The sequence below is a fragment of the Aquarana catesbeiana genome, linkage group LG02 (assembly GCF_042186555.1).
Source record: "Aquarana catesbeiana isolate 2022-GZ linkage group LG02, ASM4218655v1, whole genome shotgun sequence".
Taxonomy (NCBI): Eukaryota; Metazoa; Chordata; class Amphibia; order Anura; family Ranidae; genus Aquarana; species Aquarana catesbeiana.
Window position 1 is genome coordinate 545,183,352 of NC_133325.1, and position 26,210 is coordinate 545,209,561.

The 26,210-nt window shown below is 41.7% G+C and overlaps 1 protein-coding gene across 1 annotated transcript in view; it reads left to right on the top strand.

Moving 5' to 3' along the window:
* The window catches only part of EPS8L3 (EPS8 signaling adaptor L3), a 302,100-nt gene that overhangs the window by 212,976 nt on the left and 62,914 nt on the right, over positions 1–26,210 (top strand). The window contains exons 9-13 of the mRNA XM_073615885.1: positions 11,504–11,613; positions 12,286–12,361; positions 15,180–15,250; positions 18,187–18,261; positions 18,343–18,491. Of these exons, the coding sequence (XP_073471986.1) occupies positions 11,504–11,613; positions 12,286–12,361; positions 15,180–15,250; positions 18,187–18,261; positions 18,343–18,491 (481 nt within the window). The remainder of the gene's footprint in view (positions 1–11,503; positions 11,614–12,285; positions 12,362–15,179; positions 15,251–18,186; positions 18,262–18,342; positions 18,492–26,210) is intronic.

The window sequence follows — 26,210 nt, forward strand, 5'->3', positions numbered from 1 at the left end:
GAATGTAGTTGGACAAATCCTCCACTTTGGGCCCATACACAGCTCGATAAGTGATGACATGAAAGTAGCTCAGAGGAAAAAATTCAGAGAGTGGCCATAGATAAAACCTGCTAGTTTTTTTTATGAAATGTTAAAAACAAACGCCTACAAGGGGTATAGATACAGAAAAACTTTAAAAATATGCGGCCGGCCAAATAACAAATAATAATCATTGTATAGGTCTTATATTAAACATCCCTAAGGAGTGGCAGACAGTAAAAAACACATAAAAGACAATGTCACAAAAACTTGTGTTATGTTAGAAGAACTCAGGTTAACGTCCATGACATCATACTAAGATATACTTTAGATCACAGAGAAAAAAACACAAACCATGTGCTATGTATACCACATATCATGAAAAATAGCATACCAGTAGGTCAGTTCTTAAGGTTGAAACGAATATGCAGCGGGGATGTGGACTGCAATAAAGAGGCCATAGAAATGGCCTCTAGATTTGAAGAAAGAGGGTACCCCAAGTCAGCTATTTGTAGGGCATTTAAAATTGCAGAAAAGGTTCCATGAGCTGAATTATTAATAGAAAAGTCCTCAAATAGAGGCAAACGTAGTGGTAAACATGGTCCGCATTCAAATGTTCCTGTTTTTTTCAACTCCATATAGCGTGGAATTTGAGAATATTCGGAAAGTTATCATCAAATACCTTCCCATATTATCCAATGTTCCTGTTTATGCACAGATCCTACTGGGTGGGATACAGACTGTTTCTAGAAGGGCACCTACTCTGGGCAGATGGCTGTCCCCTAGTTTGTATGCTAGTAATCGACCAACCACTGTCAGAAACCATGAACCAGACCGAGACAGAAGTACAGTAAAATCACACTTGTTTATTAATAAAAATAAAAAGGTAAATTGAGTAAGCATAGTCAAAGCATAGCCAGAGTCCAGTAACCGGATCGGGTAGTCAGCCAAGCCAGAGTTCAGTAACCAGATCGGGTAATCAGCCAGGCCAGAATTCAGTAACCAGATCGGGTAATCAGCCAGGCCAGAAGTCAGGGATCCAAGTAGAGGAACAGCAAGCAGGATAAGGAGCCAGAAGGGATGTCAGCAAAGCCAGTCTTTAAACAGGAACGCAGGAGATGGTTTCTTGTGATGTGACCAAGGCGAAGGCAGTAATGAAGTGAGCTGGAGATCTTTAAGTAGGCGGGACTGAGGAGCAGATCCACAACAGCTAGTTAAGTGGAGAGAGATGAGAGCTGGCAATTAGCCGACAGCTGAGCAGCCAGCTCAGAGAAAGAAGGGCTGAGCCAGCCCTGACAGTACCTCCCTCCTCAACGACCCCTCCCTCTCGGAGGACCACCAGGCTTGAGGGGAAAACGTCTATGGAAATCACGGAGGAGGGCAGGAGCATGTACGTCCGAGGATGAGACCCAAGAGCGTTCCTCCGGACTGTCCCCCTTCCAATGCACCAGGTACTGTATGCACCCACGGAACGTACGGGAGTCAACAATGGATTGTACCTCATACTCCTCATGGTTCTCAACCTGTATAGGGTGAGGACGTGGCACCGAGGTGGTAAAGCAGTTGCAGACCAACGGTTTCAATAAGGAGACATGAAACACATTTGAGATGTGCATACTAGGAGGAAGGTCCAACGCGTAAGCCACTGGGTTAATCCTGCGAAGGATACGGAAAGGCCCAATAAACCGAGGTGCGAACTTCAGTGAGGGAACACAAAGTCGGAGGTTGCGAGATGACAGCCAGACCCTGTCCCCAACCTGGTAGGAAGGCGCAGGTAGGCGTCTGCGGTCAGCATGGAGTCTGTATCTATCATTAGCATGACGCAAAGCCTCCTGGACTTGTGCCCAAGTGGAACTCAGACCACGGAGATGCTCCTCTAGCGCAGGAATATTCTGCGGAACAAACGAGTCAGGCAACATGGAGGGTTGGAAACCATAATTCGCCATAAACAGAGACAATTGAGAAGCAGAATTCAAGGCTCTGTTGTGAGCAAACTTAGCCCATGGTAATAGGTCTGACCAGTTGTTGTGATGGTCAAATATATAACAACGTAGGAATTGCTCCAAGGACTGATTGGCTCAATCTGCAGCCCCATTAGACTGCGGGTGATACCCAGAGGAGAAAGCGAGCTGAATTCCCAGCTGTGCACAAAAGGCTCGCCAGAACCGGGACACAAACTGACTACCCCTGTTCGAGACAATCACCTTGGGTAGCCCATGAGCGAAAATGGAAGCCAGTTCCTTAGAAGTGGGCAACTTCTTAAGTGGAATACAATGACACATCTTTGAAAACTGGTCAACCACCATAAGGATAACTGTGTTGCCTTGGGAGTTGGGCAACTCCACAATGAAATCCATAGACAGGTGGGTCCAGGACCTTTCTCCATTGGGTATGAGTTGTAGGAGGCCCACTGGAAGGTGTCGTGGAGTCTTACTCTGAGCACACACGGAACAGGCAGCTACGAAGGCAGTTACATCAGCACGTAGACTAGGCCACCAGAATTGTTGGGAAATGGCCCAAACGAGTTCATTCTTACCAGGGTGGCCAGCTGCCTTGGGACAATGGTAAGTCTGGAGCAGGGCAGTACGGAGACACTCTGGGACAAAGCAGCGGTCACAAGGTTTCTCAGGAGGAGCATCGACCTGAGCAGCAAGAATTTTGTCACCTAAAGGAGAAGTAAGACTGGTGGGAACCATAGCCAGAATACGATCAGGAGGAATCATAGGAACCGGAACCGACTCCAACTTGGAAGTGGAGGAAAATTGTCGTAACAAGCCCTTATATTCTTAGTACTGGGTAAGAATGAGACAATGTAATTGAAACTTGACAAGAAAAGAGCCCATCGCGCCCTTCTGGGAGAGAGGCATTTAGCCTCAGACAAGAATGTGAGATTCTTATGGTCAGTAAGAATGAGAACCGGCACAGTGGTACCTTCGAGGAGATGTCTCCATTCTTTCAGGGCTAAAATGATTGCCAACAGCTCTTTGTCACCAATCTCGTAATTGCACTCAGCAGGTGACAATTTCTTGGAAAAGTAGCCACAAGGATGCATAGCACTCTCAGAGGTAGGACGTTGAGACAGAAGGACGCCAACACTCAGAAACATCAACCTCAAGGATAAATGGTAACATAGGATCAGGATGTGCCAACACAGGAGCAGAAACAAAGGCAGCCTTGAGACTTTCAAAGGCCTTAATGGACTCCAGAGACCAACTCTGTGGGTTACCGTTCTTTCTGGTCAAATCGGTCAGGGGCTTAACCAGAGACGAGAAGTTACGAATAAACTTCCGATAATAGTTGGCAAAACCCAGGAAACGCTGCAGACGACATAACCCCATGGGTCGAGGCCACTATAGGACTGCCGAAAGTTTCTCTGGGTCCATCGAAAAACCAGCAGTGGAAATGACATAGCCCAGGAATTTAACCTGTTCCCGATGGAACTCACGCTTCTCCAGTTTACAATAGAGATTATTCTCTCTTAATTTCTGAAGCACACGACAGACATCTGTGTGGTGGCTCTCCAGGGACTTGGAAAATATGAAGATATCATCAAGATAAACCACCACACATAACTGCAACAAATCTCGGAGGACATCTTTAATAAATTCCTGGAAAACTGCCGGGGTGTTACAAAGGCCAAAAGGCATTACGAGATACTCATAATGGCCTGGTCTGGTATTAAACGCAGTTTTCCACTCGTCGCCCTCCTTAATCCTCGCGAGATTGTAAGCCCCTCTCAGATTAAGCTTAGTGAAAATTGTTGCTCCCTTGAGGCGGTCAAATAACTCTGTAATCAATGGGATCGGGTAAGCATTCTTAATCATGAAACAATTGAGATCCCTATAATCAATATAAGGTCTCAGTTCACCGCTCCTCTTCTTCACAAAGAAAAAACCAGCACCAGCAGGAGACGAGGATTTGCAGATGAAACCCCGAGAAAGTGCATCTGCAACATACTCCTTCATGGCTTTATCCTCCAAGACTGACAAAGGGTAAACCCGGCCATTAGGGGGAGTGGCACCATGTTGAAGGTCAACTGCGCAATCATACAGCCAATGTGGAGGCAAACTACTGGCTTAACCTTTGTCAAAGTCATCGCTAAAATCACGGTACTCCTCTGGTAGGGAGGAGAGTGAAGAGGTACACAGGACCTTGGCTACCTTCCAGAAGCATATTTCACTGTATTGTGGTGACCAGGAGAGAACATCAGCATGGAGCCAATCAAAAGAGGGGTTGTGCCTCTGTAACCAAGGATAACAAATAACCAGCTGAAAATTAGGAGAGGAAATCACTTGGAATTGGATTATCTCATGGTAAAGAGCCCCTACGACCATGGACAATGGAACCGTCTCATGATTCACATGGGCAGGCTGTAGAGGTCTCCCGTCAAGAGCCTCAATGGCAAGTGGAGTGTCACGCAGCTGCAATGGAATTGAGTGCTTAGATACAAAGGCAGCATCAATGAACAGGCCTGCAGCCCCAGAGTCGATTAGAGCCTGTATCTCGATAGACGACTTAGCCCAAGAAAGGGTGACCGAAACCAGGGGCTTATCCTTCTGGATAACTGGAGACCACACAACACCACCTAAGGTCTGTCTATGACAGAACCTCAAGGTTCGGGTGTTCCTAGGACAGGTAGGACAAGACTTCAAAAAGTGACCTGCCTGGCCACAATAAAGGCACAATCTCTCCCTCCTCCTAAAGGCTCTCTCATCCGCAGAGAGACGCGTGAAGCCCAAGTGCATGGGTTAATCTTCACTGACCGACTCGGTACCAGGAGGCAGGGGAGGTGAGGGAGGCACGGGTGGGACTGCAAAGCTCGGAGGCAAACGTACAGGAGGCTTCCGCAAACGCTCCTTAAAAGAAAGTCTCTCTCTGAGTCTGGAGTCAATGAGAATGGCAAACGAGATCAAGCTCTCCAGCTCAGTGGGTATATCTTGGGCTGCTATCTCATCCTTGATGAAATCCAAGAGACCATGAGAAAAAGTAGCCACGAGGGCCTCATTTTCAAGCAACCTCTGCTGCCAGAGTACGGAACTCAATGGCGTAGTCAGCAACAGTTCTCGTACTCTGATGGACATGAGGCACTTGGCAGCAAAAGCGGGGCATACGGGAACGTCAAATACCCTTTTAAAGCAGGCCGCAAACTCAGGGTAACTCAAGACAACAGGTTATTACGTCTCCCATAGAGGGTTAGCCCAGGCCAAGGCTCTTTCAGACAGCAAAGATATCACAAACCCTACTTTTCTTCTGTCCGTGGGAAACACTTGGGGCAGCATCTCAAAGTATATCTCAACTTGGTTGAGAAACCCTCTGCATTGAAATGGATCACCCCAAATCGCTGGGGAAGCAGGGCGGAACCAGACATACCTCTTATAGAGGTAATACTCAAGGCGGGTGCCTGCACAGAGACTGGCGCAGCAGCAGGGACTGCCTGCAACTCAGGTTGTACCAGAGCAGCCACAGTGGGGGATTCCAGGTGAGCCGCGCGACTCACGAGCGTTTGTAACGCCATGGCAAACTGATCCATGCAGTGATCTTGCTCATCCAATCTGTAAAAAATATTACCAACAAGTGGAATGACTGTATCTTCTGAATTCATTGCCTTCGCCTACTGTCAGAAACCATGAACCAGACCGAGACAGAAGTACAGTAAAATCACACTTGTTTATTAATAAAAATAAAAAAGTAAATAGAGTAAGCATAGTCAAAGCATAGCCAGAGTCCAGTAACCGGATCGGGTAGTCAGCCAAGCCAGAGTTCAGTAACCAGATCGGGTAATCAGCCAAGCCAGAGTTCAGTAACCAGATCGGGTAATCAGCCAGGCCAGAGTTTAGTAACCAGATCAGGTAACCAGCCAGGCCAGAAGTCAGGGATCCAAGTAGAGGAACAGCAAGCAGGATAAGGAGCCAGAAGGGATGTCAGCACAGCCAGTCTTTAAACAGGAATGCAGGAGATGGTTTCTTGTGATGTGACCAAGGCGAAGGCAGGAATTAAGTGAGCTGGAGATCTTTAAGTAGGCGGGACTGACGAGCAGATCCACAACAGCTGGTTAACTGTGGAGAGAGATGAGAGCTGGCAATTAGCTGACAGCTGAGCGGCCAGCTCAGAGAAGGAAGGGCTGAGCCAGCCCTGACAACCACGCATTGGTTGCAATTCAAAAGGCCCATACACATGATAGGACTTTGTACAAACTTTCCCGTGGATTTTTGTACAAAGGGCGTCGGCTGTAAACTAATTAAGCATACACACGGCAGGACTTTTTCATCCAACTTTCACCAAATTACGTGGTTTTTCAGCTCTTTACCGCCACCCTTTGGTCAACTTCTGTATTGTTGTCTGATCTTTTGCATTAGTTCTGAGCATGTGTGTTTGTACAGTAGGTGACCGCGATATTGACACCCGTGAACCCCGTCGCGGGAGCCAGCTCGCTCATCGGGAAAGGAAAAATGTGTTTTTTCCTTTCCCGATATGAGAGACAAGCATTGCTGACAGGTGTTTGGTATGAATCTTGAGGGGGAACTCCATGCCAAATTTTAAATAAAAAACCGGAATGGGTTCCCCTCCAGGGGCATACCAGGCCCTTAGGTCTGGTATGGATTTTAAGCGGAACCCCCTGCGCCGAAAAATGGCGTGGGGTTTCCCCCCAAAATCCATACCAGACCCTTATCCGAGCATGCAGCCCGGCCGTTCAGGAAAGGGGGTGGGGACGAGCGAGTGCCCCCCCTCCCGAACTGTACCAGGCCGCATGCCCTCAACATGGGGGGTGGGCGCTTTGAGGCAGAGGGGCGCCCTTCTGCTCCCCCACCCCAAAGCACCTTGTCCCCATGTTGATGAGGACAAGGGCCTCTTCCCGACAACCCTGGCCGTTGGGTCTGCGGGCAGAGGGCTTATCGGAATCCGGGAGCCCCCTTTAATAAGGAGCCCCAGATCCCAGCCCCCCACCCTATGTGAATGAGTATGAGGTACATCGTACCCCTACTCATGCACCTGGGGAAAAAAGTGTCAATAAAAAAACACACTAGACAGGTTTTTAAAGTAATTTATTAGGCAGCTCCGGGGGTCTTCTTCCGACTTCGGGGGGTCTCTTCCGACTTCTCCGCTCACTCCGGCCTCTTCTCCAGGTGTCCGGTTTTTCTCCAGCTCTCTGGCCTCTTCTCCCGCTCTCCGGCCTCTTCTCCAGGTCTCAGGTTCTGCTACTGCTCTCCGGTTCTTCTGCCAGGCTCCTCCGCTATCTTCTGCTTTTTTGCCACTCTTTTGCTAGTGGTGGCCCAGTCCTCTCCATCATCTTGTTCCCTCTTCTCTTCTTCCGATGTTGACACAATGCTCTCTCCCGCTGTAATGCCATGTGTGAGGTGCGCAACGATTTATATAGGCATGGGGCATGGTCACCGGGTGATGTCACCCGGTGACCCAGCCCCATATGACATCACAGTCCCGGGGCATGATGGGACTGTGACCTTCTAGACGACATAGAGGAAAAGCACTCAACCAATGTGGCTAGTCATTGGAATGAACCTCACGACAAAGATGTATCCAGCCTGGTGATTCAAGGCATAGAGAAAATTAACTTGCCACCTAGCGGGGTGATAAATTCAGAATATTATGCAAAAAAGAGGTTTTCTAGATAGTTTAATTAAATACCAGAAAGCCAGCAGGTTTGAATTTTGAGTGGAATGTGTCCCACTTTTATGAGTGTTCTGGGCCCCCTTAGATGGTGATAGTTTTTATTTTTTATTTTTTAATTTTTTTTTTCATGATATGTGGTATACATAGCACATGGTTTGTGGTTTCTCTGTGATCTAAAGTATATCCTAGTATGATGTCATGGGCCTAATCCTGAGGTCAAACATAACACAAGTTTTGGTGACATTGTCTATTATGTGTTTTTTATGTGTGTATTCAGCTATATGTCAGTCTTATTAGCTTCTATCTGCCCCTCCTTAGGAATGTTTAAGAATATTACCTATAAAACTATATATATTATTTGTTGTTTTATTTGTGTTTTTATATATATATATATATATATATATATATATATATATATATATATATATATATATATATACATATATATACATATATATATATATTAGAGCTGCACAATTAATCGTCAAGAATCGTTATCGTGATTAATCGTCAAGAATCATTATCGCGATCTTGACTAAAGAGTTTCACAATTCTTTCTATGCAAAGAATTCTCTCTGCTCTTCTGAAGCCACAGCCCTCAAAAGAAAGGAAGAGAAAAAACGAGCTCAGCGAAGCTCGCCCCCCTACAATCAGAACAAATAAAAACTCAAGTGTGTTTCTTTAGTGCTAAGTTTGTGCTGTTTTGTGCCGTAAAAATTTACATTTGTGCTGCTTTTATTTTTAAGATATTAGCAATTGTTTTTTTCCAGACCATGACATCACCTAGCCCCCCCTACAACGCCCAAATGACACAAAACTGGTCTCGTTGGTTAGTGCTACGTTTGTGCTGTTTTGTGCTGCTAACATTTCCGTTCTATCACTTATCGTTTTCGCGTTATTAATGATTTATTAAAGGTCACCAAAGGTCAGTCAGCCCCCCTACAACTCCCAAATGACACGAAACTGGTCTCGTTGGTTAGTGCTACGTTTGTGCTGCTAAAATTTTTATTTGTGCCGTTATGGTTTTTAAGTTATAACAGGTTTTTTTTTCAAACCCCACTCACTTTGCCCACCCTACAATCAGCACAAATAAAAACTCAAGTGTGTTTCTTTAGTGCTACATTTGTGCTGTTTTGTGCTGCTAACATTTCCGTTCTACCTTTTATCATTTTTGCGTCATTAATGATTTATTAAAGGTCACCGAAGGTCACCCAACCCCCCTACAACACCCAAATGACACGAAACTGGTTTAGTTGGGTAGTGCTACGTTTGTGCTGTTTTGTGCTGCTAAAATTTCCGTTCTATCTCATATCGTTTTCGCATTATTAATGATTTATTAAAGGTCACCAAAAGTCAGTCAGCCCCCCTACAACACCCAAATGACACAAAACTGGTCTCGTTGGTTAGTGCTACGTTTGTGCTGTTTTGTGCTGCTAAAACTTTTATTTGTGCTGTTATGGTTTAGTTATAACAGGAATTGTTCGAGAATGGGGAGCATGTTGTGCTGGAAGGGGAGATTTGGGGGAGAAAATTTTGTACTGGGAGGAGGATTTATGCTTGGGGAATGTTGGGTGGGGTATTTTTGCTGGGGTGAGGAGCTGTGCTGTGATATGGTTTTGTGGGGTGGAAGGAGATTTGTGCTGGGAAGGGGGATTTTTTTTTTTAGGGAGAGCTTTGCAGAAACTGAGTTCATTCAGAGAGGAGTGCACTGTGAAAGTGTGTGGGGGAGGGGGAATATGTGCAGAGAGGTAAAGTTTGTGTGCGTTTAGCAGAGGGAAGAGCATTGTACACAGAGGAGAGCTTGGGGGAACTTGTGATGAAAGGGGAGCTGAAAAAGTATGTGTGTGGAGGTGGAGGTCAGCAGAGAGGAGAGCTGGGGGGCTTTGTGATGAGAGGAAAGCTAGGAGGGGATTTGTGATGAGTGGAGAGCTGGGGGCGATTTGTGATGAGAGGAGAGCTGGGGGGATTTGTGATGAGATCAGAACTAGGAGGGGATTTGTGATGAGAGGAGAGCTGGGAGGGGATTTGTGATGAGAGGAGAGCTGGGGGGCGATTTGTGATGAGAGGAGAGTTGGGGGGATTTGTGATGAGAGGAGAACTAGGAGGGGATTTGTGATGAGAGGAGAGCTGGGAGGGGTTTTGTGATGAGAGGAGAGCTAGGAGGGGTTTTGTGATGAGAGGAGAGCTAGGAGGGGTTTTGTGATGAGAGGAGAGCTAGGAGGGGTTTTGTGATGAGAGGAGAGCTAGGAGGGAATTTGTGATGAGAGGAGAGCTAGGGGGGAATTTGTGATGAGAGGAGAGCTGGGGGGCTTTGTGACGAGAGGAAAGCTAGGAGGGGATTTGTGATGAGAGGAGAGCTGGGGGGCTTTGTGATGAGAGGAAAGCAAGGAGGGGATTTGTGATGAGAGGAGAGCTGGGGGGCTTTGTGATGAGAGGAAAGCTAGGAGGGGATTTGTGATGAGGAGAGCTGGGGGGGGATTTTGGGGAATTTGCCTTATGTGATACATTTGGCGCCACTGTAAATCTCTCCTCTAAGAAAGGTGTGGCTGGGGGCGGGGTTTGGGCGTGGTTGAGGCGGAGAGTTGGACAGAGAGGGTGAGTTTCTGCACCTTTTCTCTGAGAAAAAAAGCCCTGCCTGCATCTCATCGGGATTTTCCTCATGTGTTTTTCATTTACATTTGATTGTGCTTTAATGAATTTCTTTATTGATTGTTTTTTATCCCTATATACATGCACAATCAAATCGTGTTTCATTAGCTATGACTAAGCACCCACTAGTGGAGTGAAACACGTCAACTATTGTCCCTGTACCTCTGTGACTGTATGGATTGACCGTATGGATTTTGACACAATAAAGGTGCTGCATCGGAGTGCGGCTGTCCAGCATTTTCCTTGCCCATTGTTCACAGGGAGAGAGATGTTTTACAAATATTGCGACCTGAGGCAGGGCCCACCCACTACCTATCAGTGCACACCAAAAAATTATGTCAGCACTCAGCAGATGCTTGATAGATGAAATTTCAGCTATAAAGTCAGAGCTGGGGAGAGGTGTCCTTCCTCCTCAGGACACAAAGCTAGACTGAGCTTATCCAAATGAAACTTACAGTGCTTCTCTAAGCTAAGACAGATATATCCCCGCTGGTTGCAGTAAAGAGAGCTGGTGTCAGTCCATCATTCAGGTGTAAAAGCATTATCAAAGAGAAGAAAGGGTGACGCTCACCAAGCCCTGGTGAGCGGGGTGAAACATGTCAAAGGGGTGTGGCTTTGACATTCATCTACATACTAATGCACTGGAAAGAAGAAGAAATGGTCGCACGCGAGAGCCAACAGGATACTTGCTGAAAAGTCTTTATTGTCATAAGCCAGACAATCATGCATGGTTACAGTTGACGGGTTTCACATGAGCGTACCATGCTTGTTCGTGAACAAGGACATTACACTTGTGTGAAACATGTCAACTGTAACCCTGCATGATTGTCTGGCTTATGACAATAAAGACTTTTCAGCAAGTATCCTGTTGCCTGAAGTGGTGTGTGTGTTTCTTGTTTGGTTTCCGAATACTAATGCACTGGGTTGGTGAGAGGCGCCCTTTCTTTTCTTTAATAATAGACTGAGGTTTTACTGCATCTGCAAGTATATAGTTACTATATAGGACTGTGCCCTTTCTGCTTTGCATAGTGCTAAAACCTCCAGCAAGTGGTGACTATACTTTATTCATGGAAGAATGTCTCCCAATAAAAGCTGGGAGAGAAAGTGTTTTTTTTGTTTGTTTCTATTTTAGTAATTCACTTCTATAGGGACTATAGTGACTAAAATATTCTGTGTAACTGTCATTTTTTTATGTGTTTTATTGTAGATTCACCTATTTCACAGAGAAAGTTTGAATCAGGGACTGTACATTTCCAGCCACCATCTCGAACTCAGTCACCAGACTTCAACCAAGGAGACGAGATAACACGTGATATTGTAGGTTTATTTATTTTGATACCATTGAAACTATATCCCTTTCACTGCTATCGGAATATCTCCTGCTTGGATATAATATATATATAGTAGATCGCTGTAGATCTGAGGGGAAGCTCTGAAATGATGTGAAACTCTGTTGATTTATCATCCAATCATATGCAAGCTAAAATTGCTGTTTTTTTATTTTCCTTGCATATCCCCCTCGGATCTACAGCGACTTTACTTCCAAGTGCACTTTAAGTGCACTTTCAAGTGCACTTGTAGTGCAAAGTGGATTTGCCTTTAGTAAATAACCCCCCAGGTGTTCTGAGCCTGAATGATTTTGAGAGGTATGGCGGTGCAAAGTTCATACTGTGCTCCCTGAATGCCCCTGGAAGACATCTTTTGAGATGAAATGTACGTTGGGCGATGACATCATCACGTTTTCACAATTTTTTATTTCTTTATTGTCAATTTCTGATTGTTATTTACATAATTAGGTGTTTAAAAAGATAGTGCAACACATTTATTTGATTCAAATAATTTGCTTTGTTGGTGCTCAAACAATAGTGAGTGCTGCTGTCTTACATTTATATTTGTACTAAGCACTTTAGCGCAGTTATTTGACTTTGTATATTGCTTACAATACTATGCTAGTTTTTTTTTTTTTTTTTTTATTTGTCTCCACATTAGGAAGTGTTAAATCATGTTCTCGGGGATATTGAAATATTTGTTGGATTATTGGATTCAAATAAAAAGAAAAGAAAGGGTGAGTAAAGTAAATATGAATACATGGCTTTTTTATTGTGTTTAGATAAACATGTAAAATAGATCAGCTTGATATACATCATCCTACCCAAATGAGTTATAGTTTTATACAATAATTTGCAATTATATGCATACTGTACATGGGGGGCTTCCTGCTTTATCAGAACCACCCAATCATTTTGCTATACTGAATATCCCTGTAATCTGTAATAAGATTAAATCCATACATTCATTACTTTAATGTAAACCCTACAATATTACCACAAATAATTCACTCACTGAAAAAAACACCAGTTTACCTGTAAGCAGATACCACACAAAGGTAATTTTGCTAAATAGTGAAACCACGGTCAGCCTAATGCACATCTAAGGATTTGTAAGTTGCAGTAAAATACATTTTTGGCTTTGGGTTTAATGCCTCTTTAAAGGTTCAAAGTCTAGATCTTTAGGTGCTCTTTAAAGCAGAATTACACCCAAAAACAAAAATTTAATATATTATAAATTCTTAGATGTGGTGGAGCATTAGGTTTCTTTTTTAGGCTTTTTCCTTTATTTTCACCTGGTGATCCAGTCTGTGAGTCTGTTATTTTTCAACATCCTTTAACAAACCAAGCTGTGAATCAAAAGTGGCAGTTAAAAGGTTGAAAAAAAAACATTTAACATTGACAGGGTTGTTTACATTGGTCAACTTTTACATCTTTTATTCTTTTATGTAAAACTTTAACGTGTTTACTGATGTAAACCCTTTATGCCTTTATGTAAAACTCCCAGGAAAAAAACAAACTGTTCCTGTAACTACTTAAAATGTAATAGCTGTTGGCTGGCTTTAATTTGTTAGGCAAGTCCATCTAAATCTGCTAGTGCATCTAATATTACTCTATCTCAGGCCGACAATACTGCTCTCCATTCCTCCACAGGGGGGGGTGGAGACACTCTAATGCCCTGTACACACAATAGGATTTTCTGATGGAAAATGTGTGATAGGACCTTGTTGTCGGAAATTCCGAATGTGTGTGGGCTCCATCACACATTTTCCATAGGAATTTCCGACACACAAAGTTTGAGAGCTGGCGAAAAATTTTCCGACAACAAAATCCAATCCTGTGTACACAATTCCGACGCACAAAGTGCCACGCATGCTCGGAATCAAGCAGAAGAGCAGCACTGGCTATTGAATTTAATTTTTCTTGGCTCGTTGTACGTGTTGTACGTCACTGCGTTCTTGACGTTCAGAATTTCCGACCAACTTTGTGTGACCGTGTGTATGCAAGACAAGTTTGAGCCAACATCCATCGGAAAAAATCCCATGGATTTTGTTGTCGCAAAAATGCTATCGTGTGTACAGGACATAAGACAGGAAGAGAGTTACTGGGTGGATCACTAGGTAAAATAGAGCGAAAAAATTTTAAACATTAAAAACAAACACAGCCACCATATTTAGAGTTTAGTAAGCTGTAATATACTAAAGTTTGATTTTTGGAATTAATACCGCTTTATTGTGACCTTATTATTTGTTTTCAGCTTTTGACAGTAAGTTTTAGTAGATGTCTTCTTCCTTTCTTTATTAGCTGGGAACACTGTTTATCTGCTTTAAATATGTTCTAATTAATAAAGGTGATTAGCTCTATTTAGACACTGTTAAAGTCCTTTTTGTTATATTATATAACTTGAGAACCCATTCACATCTTCAAAGTGCACGCATTTAATGTGTGTTGTGCTGCGTTTTTTACTTGTGTTGCGTTAGTGCAGCCCATTTATTTGAATGAACTTTGTCATGCACCAAAATGCAACAAAATAGTAAAAGGCATGCGCAAAGCAGTGCACCACAGCACATACTACTGCAATGCAACTGTGTGAATCTGACCAAAGAGCTTAAAAGAGTTACCCTCTCTCAGAAATAAATAGAACAGTGTATATTATTATTATTATTTTACAGGATTTATATAGCACCAACAGTTTGCGCAGCACTTAACAAAATGAAGGCAGACATTACAGTTACAATTTGGTACAAGAGGAATCAGAGGGCCCTGCTCATTCGAGCTTACAATCTAGGAGGGAGGGTGAATTGTTACAAAAGGTAATAGCTGTGGAGGATGAGCTGATGGAGGGAGTAAAACAGTGTATTAGTTAGAAGCAGGATAAGCTTCTTTAAAGAGAAAGGTTTTCAGGGACTGTCTAAAGATGGATAGATTAGGGAACAGTTGAACAGGATGGGGTAGGGAGTTCCAAAGGATGGGAGAAACTCTGGAGAAATCCTGTAGGCGAGCATGGGAGGAGGCGACAAGAGAGCTAGAGAGCAGGAGGTCTAGGAAGGACGGAAGAGAGTGGCTTGGTTGGTATTTTGAGACTAGGTTAGTGATGTAGCTGAGGGCAGAGTTGTGGACGGCTTTGTAAATTATTGATAGTACTTTGAATTTTATTCTTGGGTGAGTGGAAGCCAGTGCAGGGATTGGCAGAGAGGGGTGGAGCACACTGAACGGTTGGTAAGGTGGATGAGTCTTGCAGCAGCATTCATTATGGACTGAAGGGGGGATAGTGTATGTAAAGGTAATCCAATGAGGAGGGAGTTGCAGTAGTCGAAGCGAGAGATAACCAGGGAGTGAATTGAAGCTTGGTTAAAAAGGGGCGTATTCTAGAGATGTTGCGGAGGCTAAGGCGGCATGATTTGGACAGGGATTGGATGTGGGCCTGAAAGGACAGTTTAGAGTCTAGGCTAGTTCAGAGTCTAGGGTTACCCCTAGCACCCTGGCATGTGGGGACGGACTGATAATATATGACATAATCTCTTGTATTTCTCCCTCTTGTTTCTGTATCAAAAGGAAAATCTGCTATTCCAGAATCAGATTTTTTTGACTGTCTTCAGAAGATAAAATACGCTTTTAATTTATTGGTGAGTATACATATATAACAACTCACCAGCATACAAACACTAGTGGATGACAATTAAGGTACTAAGCAACAACAAAAACTAAAATTACCAGCAAAACTAATAACAAACTTGAAATGCATACAGACAGTACAGCATACCAGATCGGCGCTTTGGTTTTTATAAATCACCATCCATATTTTTGTTGGTATTCGCCGAATGAAAAAAATCTGAACAAATTCACAAACTATCAATTCAATTGAAGTTTTTGGGAGCCGAATCTTGTTTTTTCTTTTAAGGGCATTTTCATAGCCAATATGCAAGTCTTTGGCTAAAAAAAGCGTTGTTTACATGTTGAAAAAAAAGACACAGGTGTATCTACTTCAACCAATATAAAAAATAAACAAATAGAAAACCTCCCTATACAGAACTCACCCACAGTTGAACCAGACCAGAGGAAGGCAACCCCTAAAAAGCATGGTCCAATTTGTTCAAATGGGAGAAAACTATTCATTCCTGATCCCTGGAAGGCAATGGAATATTCCCTGGATCGACAATCCTTGGTGTTATTAACTATAAATGTTAGTATTCAGTTATGTTTTGTGTATTTAGGAATGCATCCAGCTCTCTTTTTTTTTTTTTTGGTGTGCGATAGACATCTGTGCAGCAACCCGCAACCCGAAGTCGGGACTGAGATGCAGGAATGAAATCTTGCGAGTTCAGCTGAACTCGCACAATTTAATTCCTGCTGTCAGTGTGAATCTTGGTTTAAGCCCCATACACACTATTAAATTTTCTGCAGATTTTTGTCTTCAGATTGATACCATATGATACGAGGTCAAACCTTAAGAGTTTCAGTTTGTATGCAATCAGGCAGGTCCTTGCACTATATGGTTTTGGTAAATCTGAAGACAAAAATCTGCAGAAAATCTAATAGTGTGTATGGGGTCTTAGTCTAGACATAAAGGGATTGATGTACTAAAACTGCAAAATCTGGTGCAGCTGTGCACAATAGCCAATCAGCTTATAACTTCAGCTTGTTCAATGAAGCTTTGAAAAAAAATGGAAGCTGAAAAAAAATGACAATGGATAAGAAAGAAAATATAAAATTAAGAAGGGTCTGCAGAGCAATTACTGATCTCTTGGCAGAGACAGATTTCGTTTTAGGGTTTATTATATGTAAGAGAAGTGAGTGAGCAATTCCCCTTCCAGCACCTGAATTCTGTTTACATGGCCCGCACTCTGTGCTATCCTTAAATTTGCTTGCAATAAAATGACAACCTGCTACCAGCTATCTTTAGTTCCTAGCATGCATGGGAAATCTATAGAACCTGGTAAATAGCTGACCATTGATGCCAATCATTAAAATGAGCGGCATAAAGGTCTGGTGAGTTAGACTAGGTTCAAACTGCAGATGGATGCGGCTCGCAGCAGGGGTCCAGTGTGTCCCTGTGTTCCGTTTCAGGGACGAATCAGGGCTGAATTTTTGCCTGAATTCAGCCCTTAAATGGATCCAAAGACACACAGGACTCCTGTGCAAGCTGCTCCGCGGCTCCATAGAGAGCTGGTCACAATCTCCTGTCATGCGCATTTGATGCGGAAAAAAACACATCCAATTCGCACTAGTGTGAACCAAGCCTTGCAGTCTATGGGGAGTGGTGTTTCACTGAAGTCACAAGGTGGAAGAGGAATTCATTACCCCTTTCGTTTGGGACTGAAGAGTTACATTTGGGGGATTATTTACGAAAGGCAAATCCACTTTGCACTACAAGTGCAAAGTGCACTTGAAATTGCACTGAAAGTGCACTTGAAAGTACAGTCGTGGTAAATCTGAGGGGTTGATCTGAAATGAGGGGAAGCTCTGCTGATTTTATTAGCCAATCATGTGCAAGCTAAAATGCTGTTTTTTATTTTCCCTGCATGTCCCCCTCAGATTAACAGAGACTTTCGGTGCAATTTCTAGTGCACTTTGCATTTGTAGTTTGCACTTGTAGTGCAAAGTGGATTTGCCTTTAGTAAATAACCCCATTGGCCTAATTATCACCTTTTAACTCTGATGGTTGACTTTCATTCTTTTTTGTAGTTTATTTTATTGTTATGCTCTTATCATAGCGCTAGTTTTATTTTGTCAATATATTATTGTAAGGTTGTCAAGTTGTTTGTCAATATATTATTGTAAGGTTTAAGGTGGCAGCAGTGATATATAAGTGGGCGCATATGTTTTTTGTGTATGCATTTTGTTTGATATAGCATACAGTTCAAAGGAGTTTCCTTTTGCACTTTTACAGGGTAGATTTTGTTCAGTGAGGCGTAAGAACCTTTGGCGAAATAAAAGTATTACAAATGTTAAATTGATTTGTCACTGTCCCTGTAACACTTACAGTTAGTTCTCTGGGAATCCATGTATTTTTTACTCTTCAAAAGCAGTAAAGAGTCATGAAGAGATAGAAAACACCCAGGGCTGGCCTTAGGTTAAATGGTGAGATTTTTTGTGCCTCTCTCCATAGTAAGTAAGTAATTAATAACACAATTAACAATGTAATCACATACAGCAAAAATAAATAATGCTCTACAACCTGACATAATATAATGAACAATCACTGGTACATTATGCCCAGCATTCATTTCAGCCTGTTCAAGTCTTATAATTATTCCCCCCCACTGTGTCTTTACTGTAAGAGCGGCCAGCATGTGGAATTCCCTTCCACAGGCGGTGGTCTCAGCGGGGGGCATCAATAGTTTAAAAACACTATTAGATAAGCACCTGAACGACCACAACATACAGGAATATACAAGGTAATACTGACTTATAATCACACACATAGGTTGGACTTGATGGACTTATGCCTTTTTCCAACCTCACCTACTATGTAACTATGTAACTATGTCTTGATAAAGTGTTTTATGTTATTAGGTGAATTGCAATTACTTAACACAACTTACATGTCTTATATCACCAGGGAAAAGTACAAGATGATATGTTCCAACCAGCTCCTACAGACTTGGTCCATATGCTGTTTAATATACTGCCCAAGGTGAGACTCATAAGCTAAGTTTACTTGCGCAAAATTGTGTTTTTTGCATTTAAAATGTAACTCTATGGAACTTTCTTCCAGATTCTGTCCAACTGCCCCAGGAAGGACATGTCTAGTTCTGTAGTGTCTCCTTTTCCAACGCAAAAGGCTTTGCTGTTGTTGAGCTCATGTGTGACGGATAAAGAAAGAAAACTATGGGAAAGCTTAGGAGATGCTTGGTTAAGAACAAGGTACTGAAACCAGAGTGGAACTAGAGGTCAATTTGAGGACAATGACAATTACAGCCACTGAACTGGTACCTAAAATGTATGTCAAGCAGAAACTCTTTTGGATAGAATAGGGATGGATTGTTATGTCTGTCAGATTGTAGGGGCCCTGGATTGAACAGTCATTGACAAAGATGTCCCAGGTCCTGCCCTGCTTCTTCTTGGATAGTGACCCCACATACCCACCTTTATAATGTATATCCACCATCTTGGATATGTTCCTGCCAGCCATATGCCTGCTCACAACACCTCTGACCAGAAACCTGTTGTTAAAAAAAAGAAATATCCACTCTTAGATACATTTCCAGGACTTTACTGCCATTATTTTCCTCCAGGTAATACATTGACAAACTGTCAAATTCTTTGGTGCAGAACATCATTAACAATTATATTCATCTTACAGTAATCTCATTTCAGCCATCATACCTTTTACACTCCTCTAGGAAGCACCACAGAGAAGGGACAGCTCCCCAATAGTATGCTAGTTCATGAGCCTGATATCCTCTTTCCAGTTCTGCCTAGGTGAGCATTCTCTCTGATGTTGCTTGCTACCAGGGTTTCTGTTCCCACACACACAAGAAGATAATTACATAGGCCCGGAGGCCATATGCACCAAGCTACAGTACCTGCAGATGAGGGTAAGAGGTAGACAAGGTGACTCTGTCTGTTCCCCTTGGTGCTCTGACTGGGAGTTCAGTCCTGCCCAGGGCCCTTTGTAGCAGCTACGGCTCAAAATTGCATCTTCCTTAAAGGTTGTTCTGTTCCCATACCATGCTCTTACTGGGACCCACCCACAGCTTGTATTATATGGGCACTAACTCCACCCATGACATCACGACAGGAGGGGCAGAATTTAAAAGGGCCCTAACACCTGCCAAGAAGGTACAACAAGGTTCTACTATCCAGGGCTCTGTTAATGAAAATTTCCTTCATTTTTCTGCTTTTTCTGCTGACATTTTGCCTGAAAGGAAGTGAGGGGAACTCTTCATCAGCAACATGAAATAACAATGCTTTTTTTTTTAGTGGAGTAAGGTTAGGCTAGAATCTCTGTCAGATTTTTATTTCTGTCAGTGTCTGTTACAGAAAGTAAGGGCAAATATCCCTATGAAACCCTGGATGGCGGTAAAAAACAGACCTGGGTTCTACTTCCCTACTCTACCTAAAACTTATAAAAAATACTTGATATACACTTTACAACTAAACTTCAGGCTAGCAGCAAAATAAAAAGCTGAAATAAAGATATTAAAACTGTTGTAATTCTATTCAGCCAATCTTGTGTAGTTTGAGCATATATGAAAACACAGAAGGTAGGTACAGACACAATCAGCTAGACAGTATAATCACTATACCAAGGTAAGTTAGAATAGAGGTCTGTACCACTAAACTGGGATTAATCCATGAATCAGCAAAGTCAGCAATAAACAATGCATATAAGCATTAACTGCAATATTACTATAACTATTCTATTCTACTATTCTCTTTAGGAGAATGGCAAGGATATGGTGCAATGACCCTGAGAACATAGGCAATAGGTGAAGGTCTCTGTTTAGCAGGGACAGTCCTTAGTCCTCACTCTTAAGGCTAGTGTAGTGTAAAGCCTGCAGACAGCAATGAGGCTACTAGATGGTTGCATGGTTGTATCCCCACAGCAAAAGCTCACCAGTCCTAGTGATATTTCAGCTCACCATCCATTCATTTACAGTGATTAGTCCAGTCTCTACTCTGCACACAAGGGACTCTGGCTATCAGTACCCCCAAACTCAGGGCTTCAGATCCCGCTCAGGCCGCTGACATGCAACTGTGATGGTGCACACTTGACAGCTATGTGCACTCTCCACTCAAAAATAGGATGAAACTCTCACTCATGGCAAGAGGAAGTCCTTCTCCTGGCAATTACATAGTTACATAGTACAGTAGGTGAGGTTGAAAAAAGACACAACCTATGTGTGTGATTATATGTCAGTAAATTAGATATGTGCAGAACAAAAAAATTCCTTTCATTTCATTTTGTTTCAATTTGTTATTTACATAAATTAGTTTAGTTAAATTAGTTTCATTAGTTTCATTCGTCTTCGGAATTCAATTTGTTTGTTTGTTTTTGGATCGATTCAAAACGTTTTCTTTTTTTTTTTTTTTTTTTCTTTTTTTTTCTTTTTTTTCCACTTCAGCGAAAATTTTTCTGAGAGACATTATTTCAACTTTATATGTCAAACTTTATCTCTTCTCATTTTTCACATCATTGTGGATTGTTTCCGTCACATCTTTATTGTTTTTCCCTTCTAGGATATTATTTAATAATTTTAAAAATCGACGACAAAACGCCTCCTATAAATATGAACCCACTATTATCTTATTCTCTCTCAGTCCCTCTTATTACCCCCCCTCCCCCTCCCCCTCCCCTGTGTTTGGTCCGTTCCTTTATGTTATTTATTTATCCACTTGGCTCTGCACCTATTCTTTCTTTTATCTTATCTAAATAAATGTCTGAGACTTTGTATTTTTTCCAACTTTCCCATCTACTATTATTCCTTTTCTCTCCTCCTTCCATTTTGTAGTGATGATCTATTTCCTTTAGCCAGTTTCTAATATCTGGTTTTCCACTTTTTAGCCAATTCTTGGAAATTAAGGCCTTGGCCGCATTCAGGAGGTTAGGTACTATTGATTTTCTACATTGTTTCTTAGGTTTATTATAGATATGGAAGAGGCAAGTCCAGATGTTTTGTTCTATTTCTTCTTCAGTTATTTCTTTTATGTTATTTAACACTTCCTTCCAGTACTCCATTATTATTGGGCATTCCCACCATATGTGTATGATCGTTGCTATTTGGCCACATTTTCTCCAACACAAAGAGGTTTTGTCTTGATGAAATCTGTGTATTCTTACTGGGGTCATATACCATCTTGATACTAGTTTATAATTCATTTCAATAGTCTTCATGTCGCAGGCCTTATTATATCCCATTTCTATCATTTTTTCCACTTTTTGGTTATCTATTTTTATATTCATTTCTTTTTCCCATTGATTTATGTATTCTGGTCTTTCTTGTGCTTCCAAATCTGTCAGTGTACTATAAATTTTTGATGTTCCGTTTTTCAATGGTATTTCATTGCTACATTTCCAGTGCGGTTAATTTCGTTTCGTCTCTCAGTGGGTGTGGTATTGTGCTTACTAAGTGCCTTAGTTGATTATAATTCCATTCATTCATCTTCCATCCGTTCCTTTCCTCTATTTCTACTCGTGTTCTTATTTTGCCATTTCTAGTGATATCTTTCAATTGTGGGTTACGTATTCCTTGAATTCCAAATATTTCCTTCCCAGGGGTGAAGAAATTCGATCCTGTGAGTGCTAATAGTGGTGAATTATATTTCCATTCATTCTTTAAGTGAATGGTGTCCCAAATTTTAAATACATTTTTTGTTATTTCGTGTGAGTCAGTGTCCAATGTTCTATATTTCCGTGGGATCCAAATATTCTTATGTAATGTGACTCCGCTTATTATGTTTTCCATTTCCACCCATTTTTTTTCATTTTTCTCATTTGTCCACTCTAACATTCGTGTTAAAACTATGGCTTTATAGTACCTACTTATATCTGGAGCGGCCAAACCTCCGTGCTCCTTTTTCCTTGTAATCAGCGTGTATTTGATTCTTGGTTTTTTATTAAACCATATATATTTTAACAAAATTGTTTTAATTATTTTAAAAAAGCTCTGCGGGATCTTTACTGGTAACATCTGTAATCTGTAATTTATTTTGGGTAGTATCATCATCTTGAACATATTTATTCTTCCAATCCATGAAAGTGGCTGTATTCTTAACTTTTTCATTTCTTCTTTGACCTCATTGATCAATGGGATAAAATTTGCCTGGTAAATTTTTTCGACTCTAGGAGTTATTTTAATTCCAAGGTAATTTAGTTCTTTTACCCACGTAAATGGGAATTCTTTTTGTAAAAACTGAACTTCCTTTTTCTCTAGTCCTATGTTTAATATTTCCGTTTTTATTGGATTAATTTTGAAATTTGACAGTTCTCCGTATTTTTTTATTTCCTTCAATAAGTTTGGGAGTGACACTCTTGGGTTGGATACGTACATCAAGATGTCGTCCGCGTAAGCTGCGATCTTATGCTCTTTTCCTCCTAGTCTCGCTCCTTCTACCTCTTTGTTATTGCGGAGTGTTGCTAATAATGGTTCTAAAGCCAATACGTATAATAGTGGAGACAGTGGACAGCCTTGCCGTGTTCCGTTCTGCATCTTAATTTTTGGAGAGAGTCTACCGTTTACTTTTACGACTGCTGTCGGGCCATTATACAAATTTGTTATCCACTTCATCATTTTTGTCCCGATACCCAAGTGCCGCAATGTATCCATCATGAAACCCCAGTCTACCCTGTCGAATGCTTTTTCTGCATCCAATGACAGGAATAGAACTGGGGTCTCATTCTGCACCTTCTTGTGCAACATCAGTAATGATTTTAGGCTGTTGTCCCGCCTCTCTCTCCCCGGGACAAAACCAGTCTGGTCCGGGTTGATCCACTGTGGGATTAGTTTTTTTATCCTAGTGGCCAGGATCTTGGAGTACAGCTTCGTATCAGCGTTCAATAGGGCTATTGGCCTGTAGCTTGAGCAATTAACTTTGTCTTTCCCTTCTTTTGGTAGTATTGTAATATGAGCTAGTAGCGATTCACTTCTTATTTCTTCATCTTCCCCTAAGGAATTCATATATTCTAATAGTTTTGGAGTCAGCTGTTCTTCAAATTTTTTATAGTATTTGACCGTGAACCCGTCTGGTCCTGGACTTTTTCCTACGGGAGTTTCCTTTAATGCCAGTTTTACCTCTTCTTGCGTAATATTTTTTTCCAATTCTTCTAGTTGGTCTATTTTTATTTTTGGTAAATTTGCTTTTTTTAGATATTCTTGTATCCTCTTTGTTCTTGTATTCGCTTCTTTCCAACTTTCCTGTCCTTTTATTGCATATAGGGAGCTGAAGTATTTTTGAAATGTTATCGCTATATCTGTAGTTTTATTTACCACTTCTCCTTTTTCATTTTTGATCTTCTCAATGTAATTCAAAGACTTCTTTTTTTTTACCAAATTTGCTAGGTATTTTCCTGGTTTGTTACCCCATTTGTATTTTTCTTGTACTACTCTGTTGTACTCCTTCCTTTCTTCTTGTTCCATCCAGTCTTTTAATTGCTCTCTCTTTTGAGATAATAGGCCGAAGATTTTGTTGTTTACTTGATTTTTGTGTTTTCGTTCCAATTCATAAATTTCTTTAATTATTTGTTGCATGTTTGTTTTCCTTTCCTGTTTTTTTCTTGCCCCTATGGCTATTAATTTGCCCCTAATAACAGATTTATGCGCCTCCCATATAGTTGCTTTCGATACCTCTGGTGTATCGTTTTCCTCAAAATATCTTTTAATTTCTTCTATGATACTTTTTTCGGTCTCGCTGTCTTCTAATAAAGTTTCGTTGATTCTCCATGGACCCCTTTCAAAGACTTCTCCTTTTATTTTCATTCTCAACGTTACTGGGCTGTGATCTGAGGCGGTTATTATACCTATTTTTGTTTCTTCTATTTCTTCCAAGTTTCTATGTTCGACCATGATGTAATCCAATCTGGAGTAACTTTTGTGTACTGTTGAGTAGAATGTGTAGTCCTTTGTGCTGGGGTGCTGAATTCTCCAAGGATCTATTAGTTGCTGTTCATATAGTGTTCTTTCTAATTTCTTTAGTTGTTTTACCTCTTTGTCCCTTACTATTGAGGTGCTGTCCATTTTGTTATCCATGCTGAAGTTGAAGTCTCCGGCTAGTATTAATTTTCCTTGTTTGAATTCCATTAGTATTTTAATGATATCTATCAAATATTTTTTAGGGTTCTTATTAGGACAATAGACATTAGCCAATGTATATTTTACCCCTTGTATAGTTCCTGTAATAAAAAGATATCGACCCTCCGGATCTATTTTCCTTTGATCTATTAGAAAACGTACATTTTTTCCCTAAACCGATGGCTACTCCTTTGGCCCTTCTTATTGGCGAGTCTCCTTGATACCATGTTGGTATGTTTCTTGAATAAATTTTGGTATTTGAGTTTTGGGTTATATGCGTCTCCTGTAGGAAAATTATTTCTGCTTTACTTTTTTCTAGTTCTCGGAGAATGATGTTTCTCTTCCCTGGGGAATTTAGTCCTCGGACATTATAGGAGATTATTTTTATGCTGTTTACGTTTTCCATTCTTGTGCCTTTTCTTCTCCGCCCGTCCTCCGGCCCTCCCCCCCACCCGGTCCTCTTAGAAGGCCGGGTGGAGGGGACACCCAGCGGACGCACGGGGTCTCCTCATCTCGTCTCAAAATAGGTGCGCCTATGTAACCACTCATGTGGATCAGACCTTTCCCTCCCCTCCCTCCTTCCCTCCCTTTTCCCTCCTCCCACCCTCCCCCTCCCTTTTTTCTGATATGGGTTTTTTACCCCCATATTCTCTAGAGCTGAGAGCATTTTACTTTGTTTTGTGGGGCACACCCTGTCCCCTCTGCTCTGTGAGACACCCTATTCCCCCCTCGCCTAAGCACTAATAGGGCGACCCCCTGTCCACTCCGTGAGTCCCTGTCTTCCTCTCCCTGCATTTTTGTTGTGTTTTACCAATCCTTTCACTTTCCTTTTTTCCCCATCCCATCAACCCCAGCCCCCCCCCCCTTTCCACTCTAAGGCCCCTTGCACTAATGTGTGGTATTTTCTCAGTTATTAATTTCCTCGAGATTCCACATCTTGATGTCTGTTCCTTGAATTTAATTGCCATTGCAGGTCATCCCCTGCCGTTATTCGCTCCTGTCTATTTGCATATTTTTCCAGTTCTGGGGAGGGGATTTCTAGTTTGTTGCAAACTCTATTTGTGTTTTCCTCTTTAGGTTTATCCAGATCTGTTTTTTTTCTTCCCATTTTTCGAAGCGTACTATTACATCTCTAAGTGTTTCCCTTGAGAACCTTTGAGGTTTTTTTACTCGAAAGACACTTTCTATTCCTATTATGTTGGTTGCATCCTTTCCCAAGATTTGGTTGAAGAGATTGTTCATTTTTTCTATTAGGTTTTCTGCTTGTTCTGTTTCCGGTAACCCGCGTATTCTCAAGTTTTTCTTTTTATCTCTATTTTCTTGCTCTTCTATTTTATATGATTGTTCCTGTTGTTCCCGTTTTAGTTTCTTTATTTCCTCTTCCAGTTCCTTTATGTTTTTTTGATGTAGGTCTACTTTGATCTCTACTTCTTCCACTCTGTTTAACATATATCCCATGTCTTTATGGAGTGTTGATATCTCTGCTTTTAGGGAATTCTCTAGTGCCGCGAACATTTTTTCCATATCCTGTTTTGTTGGCAACTGTGGCCCTTGTTGTCCTTCCTCCTTTCCTCTGTCTTCCTCTCCCATTTCTGGCTCCATTCTGGGTTCTGAGAGGTGGCTGGTTTCTATTTGTACTTTATACTGGCCTTTTTTATCCTTGTTGTCCTTCTCTTTTGTATCTATTTGTCTGCCCTTTGAACCCACTTGTTTCTCTCCTTCTCCGATTCCTTGCTGTATATACCTGTTCATAGGGCCTGGACTTGGGCCTAGGCTGGTCCTAGGTGATTTCGGTATTGCTCCCGCACTTCTTGTTGTTTTCCCCTTCATGTTTGTTTCTATGGCTGGATTT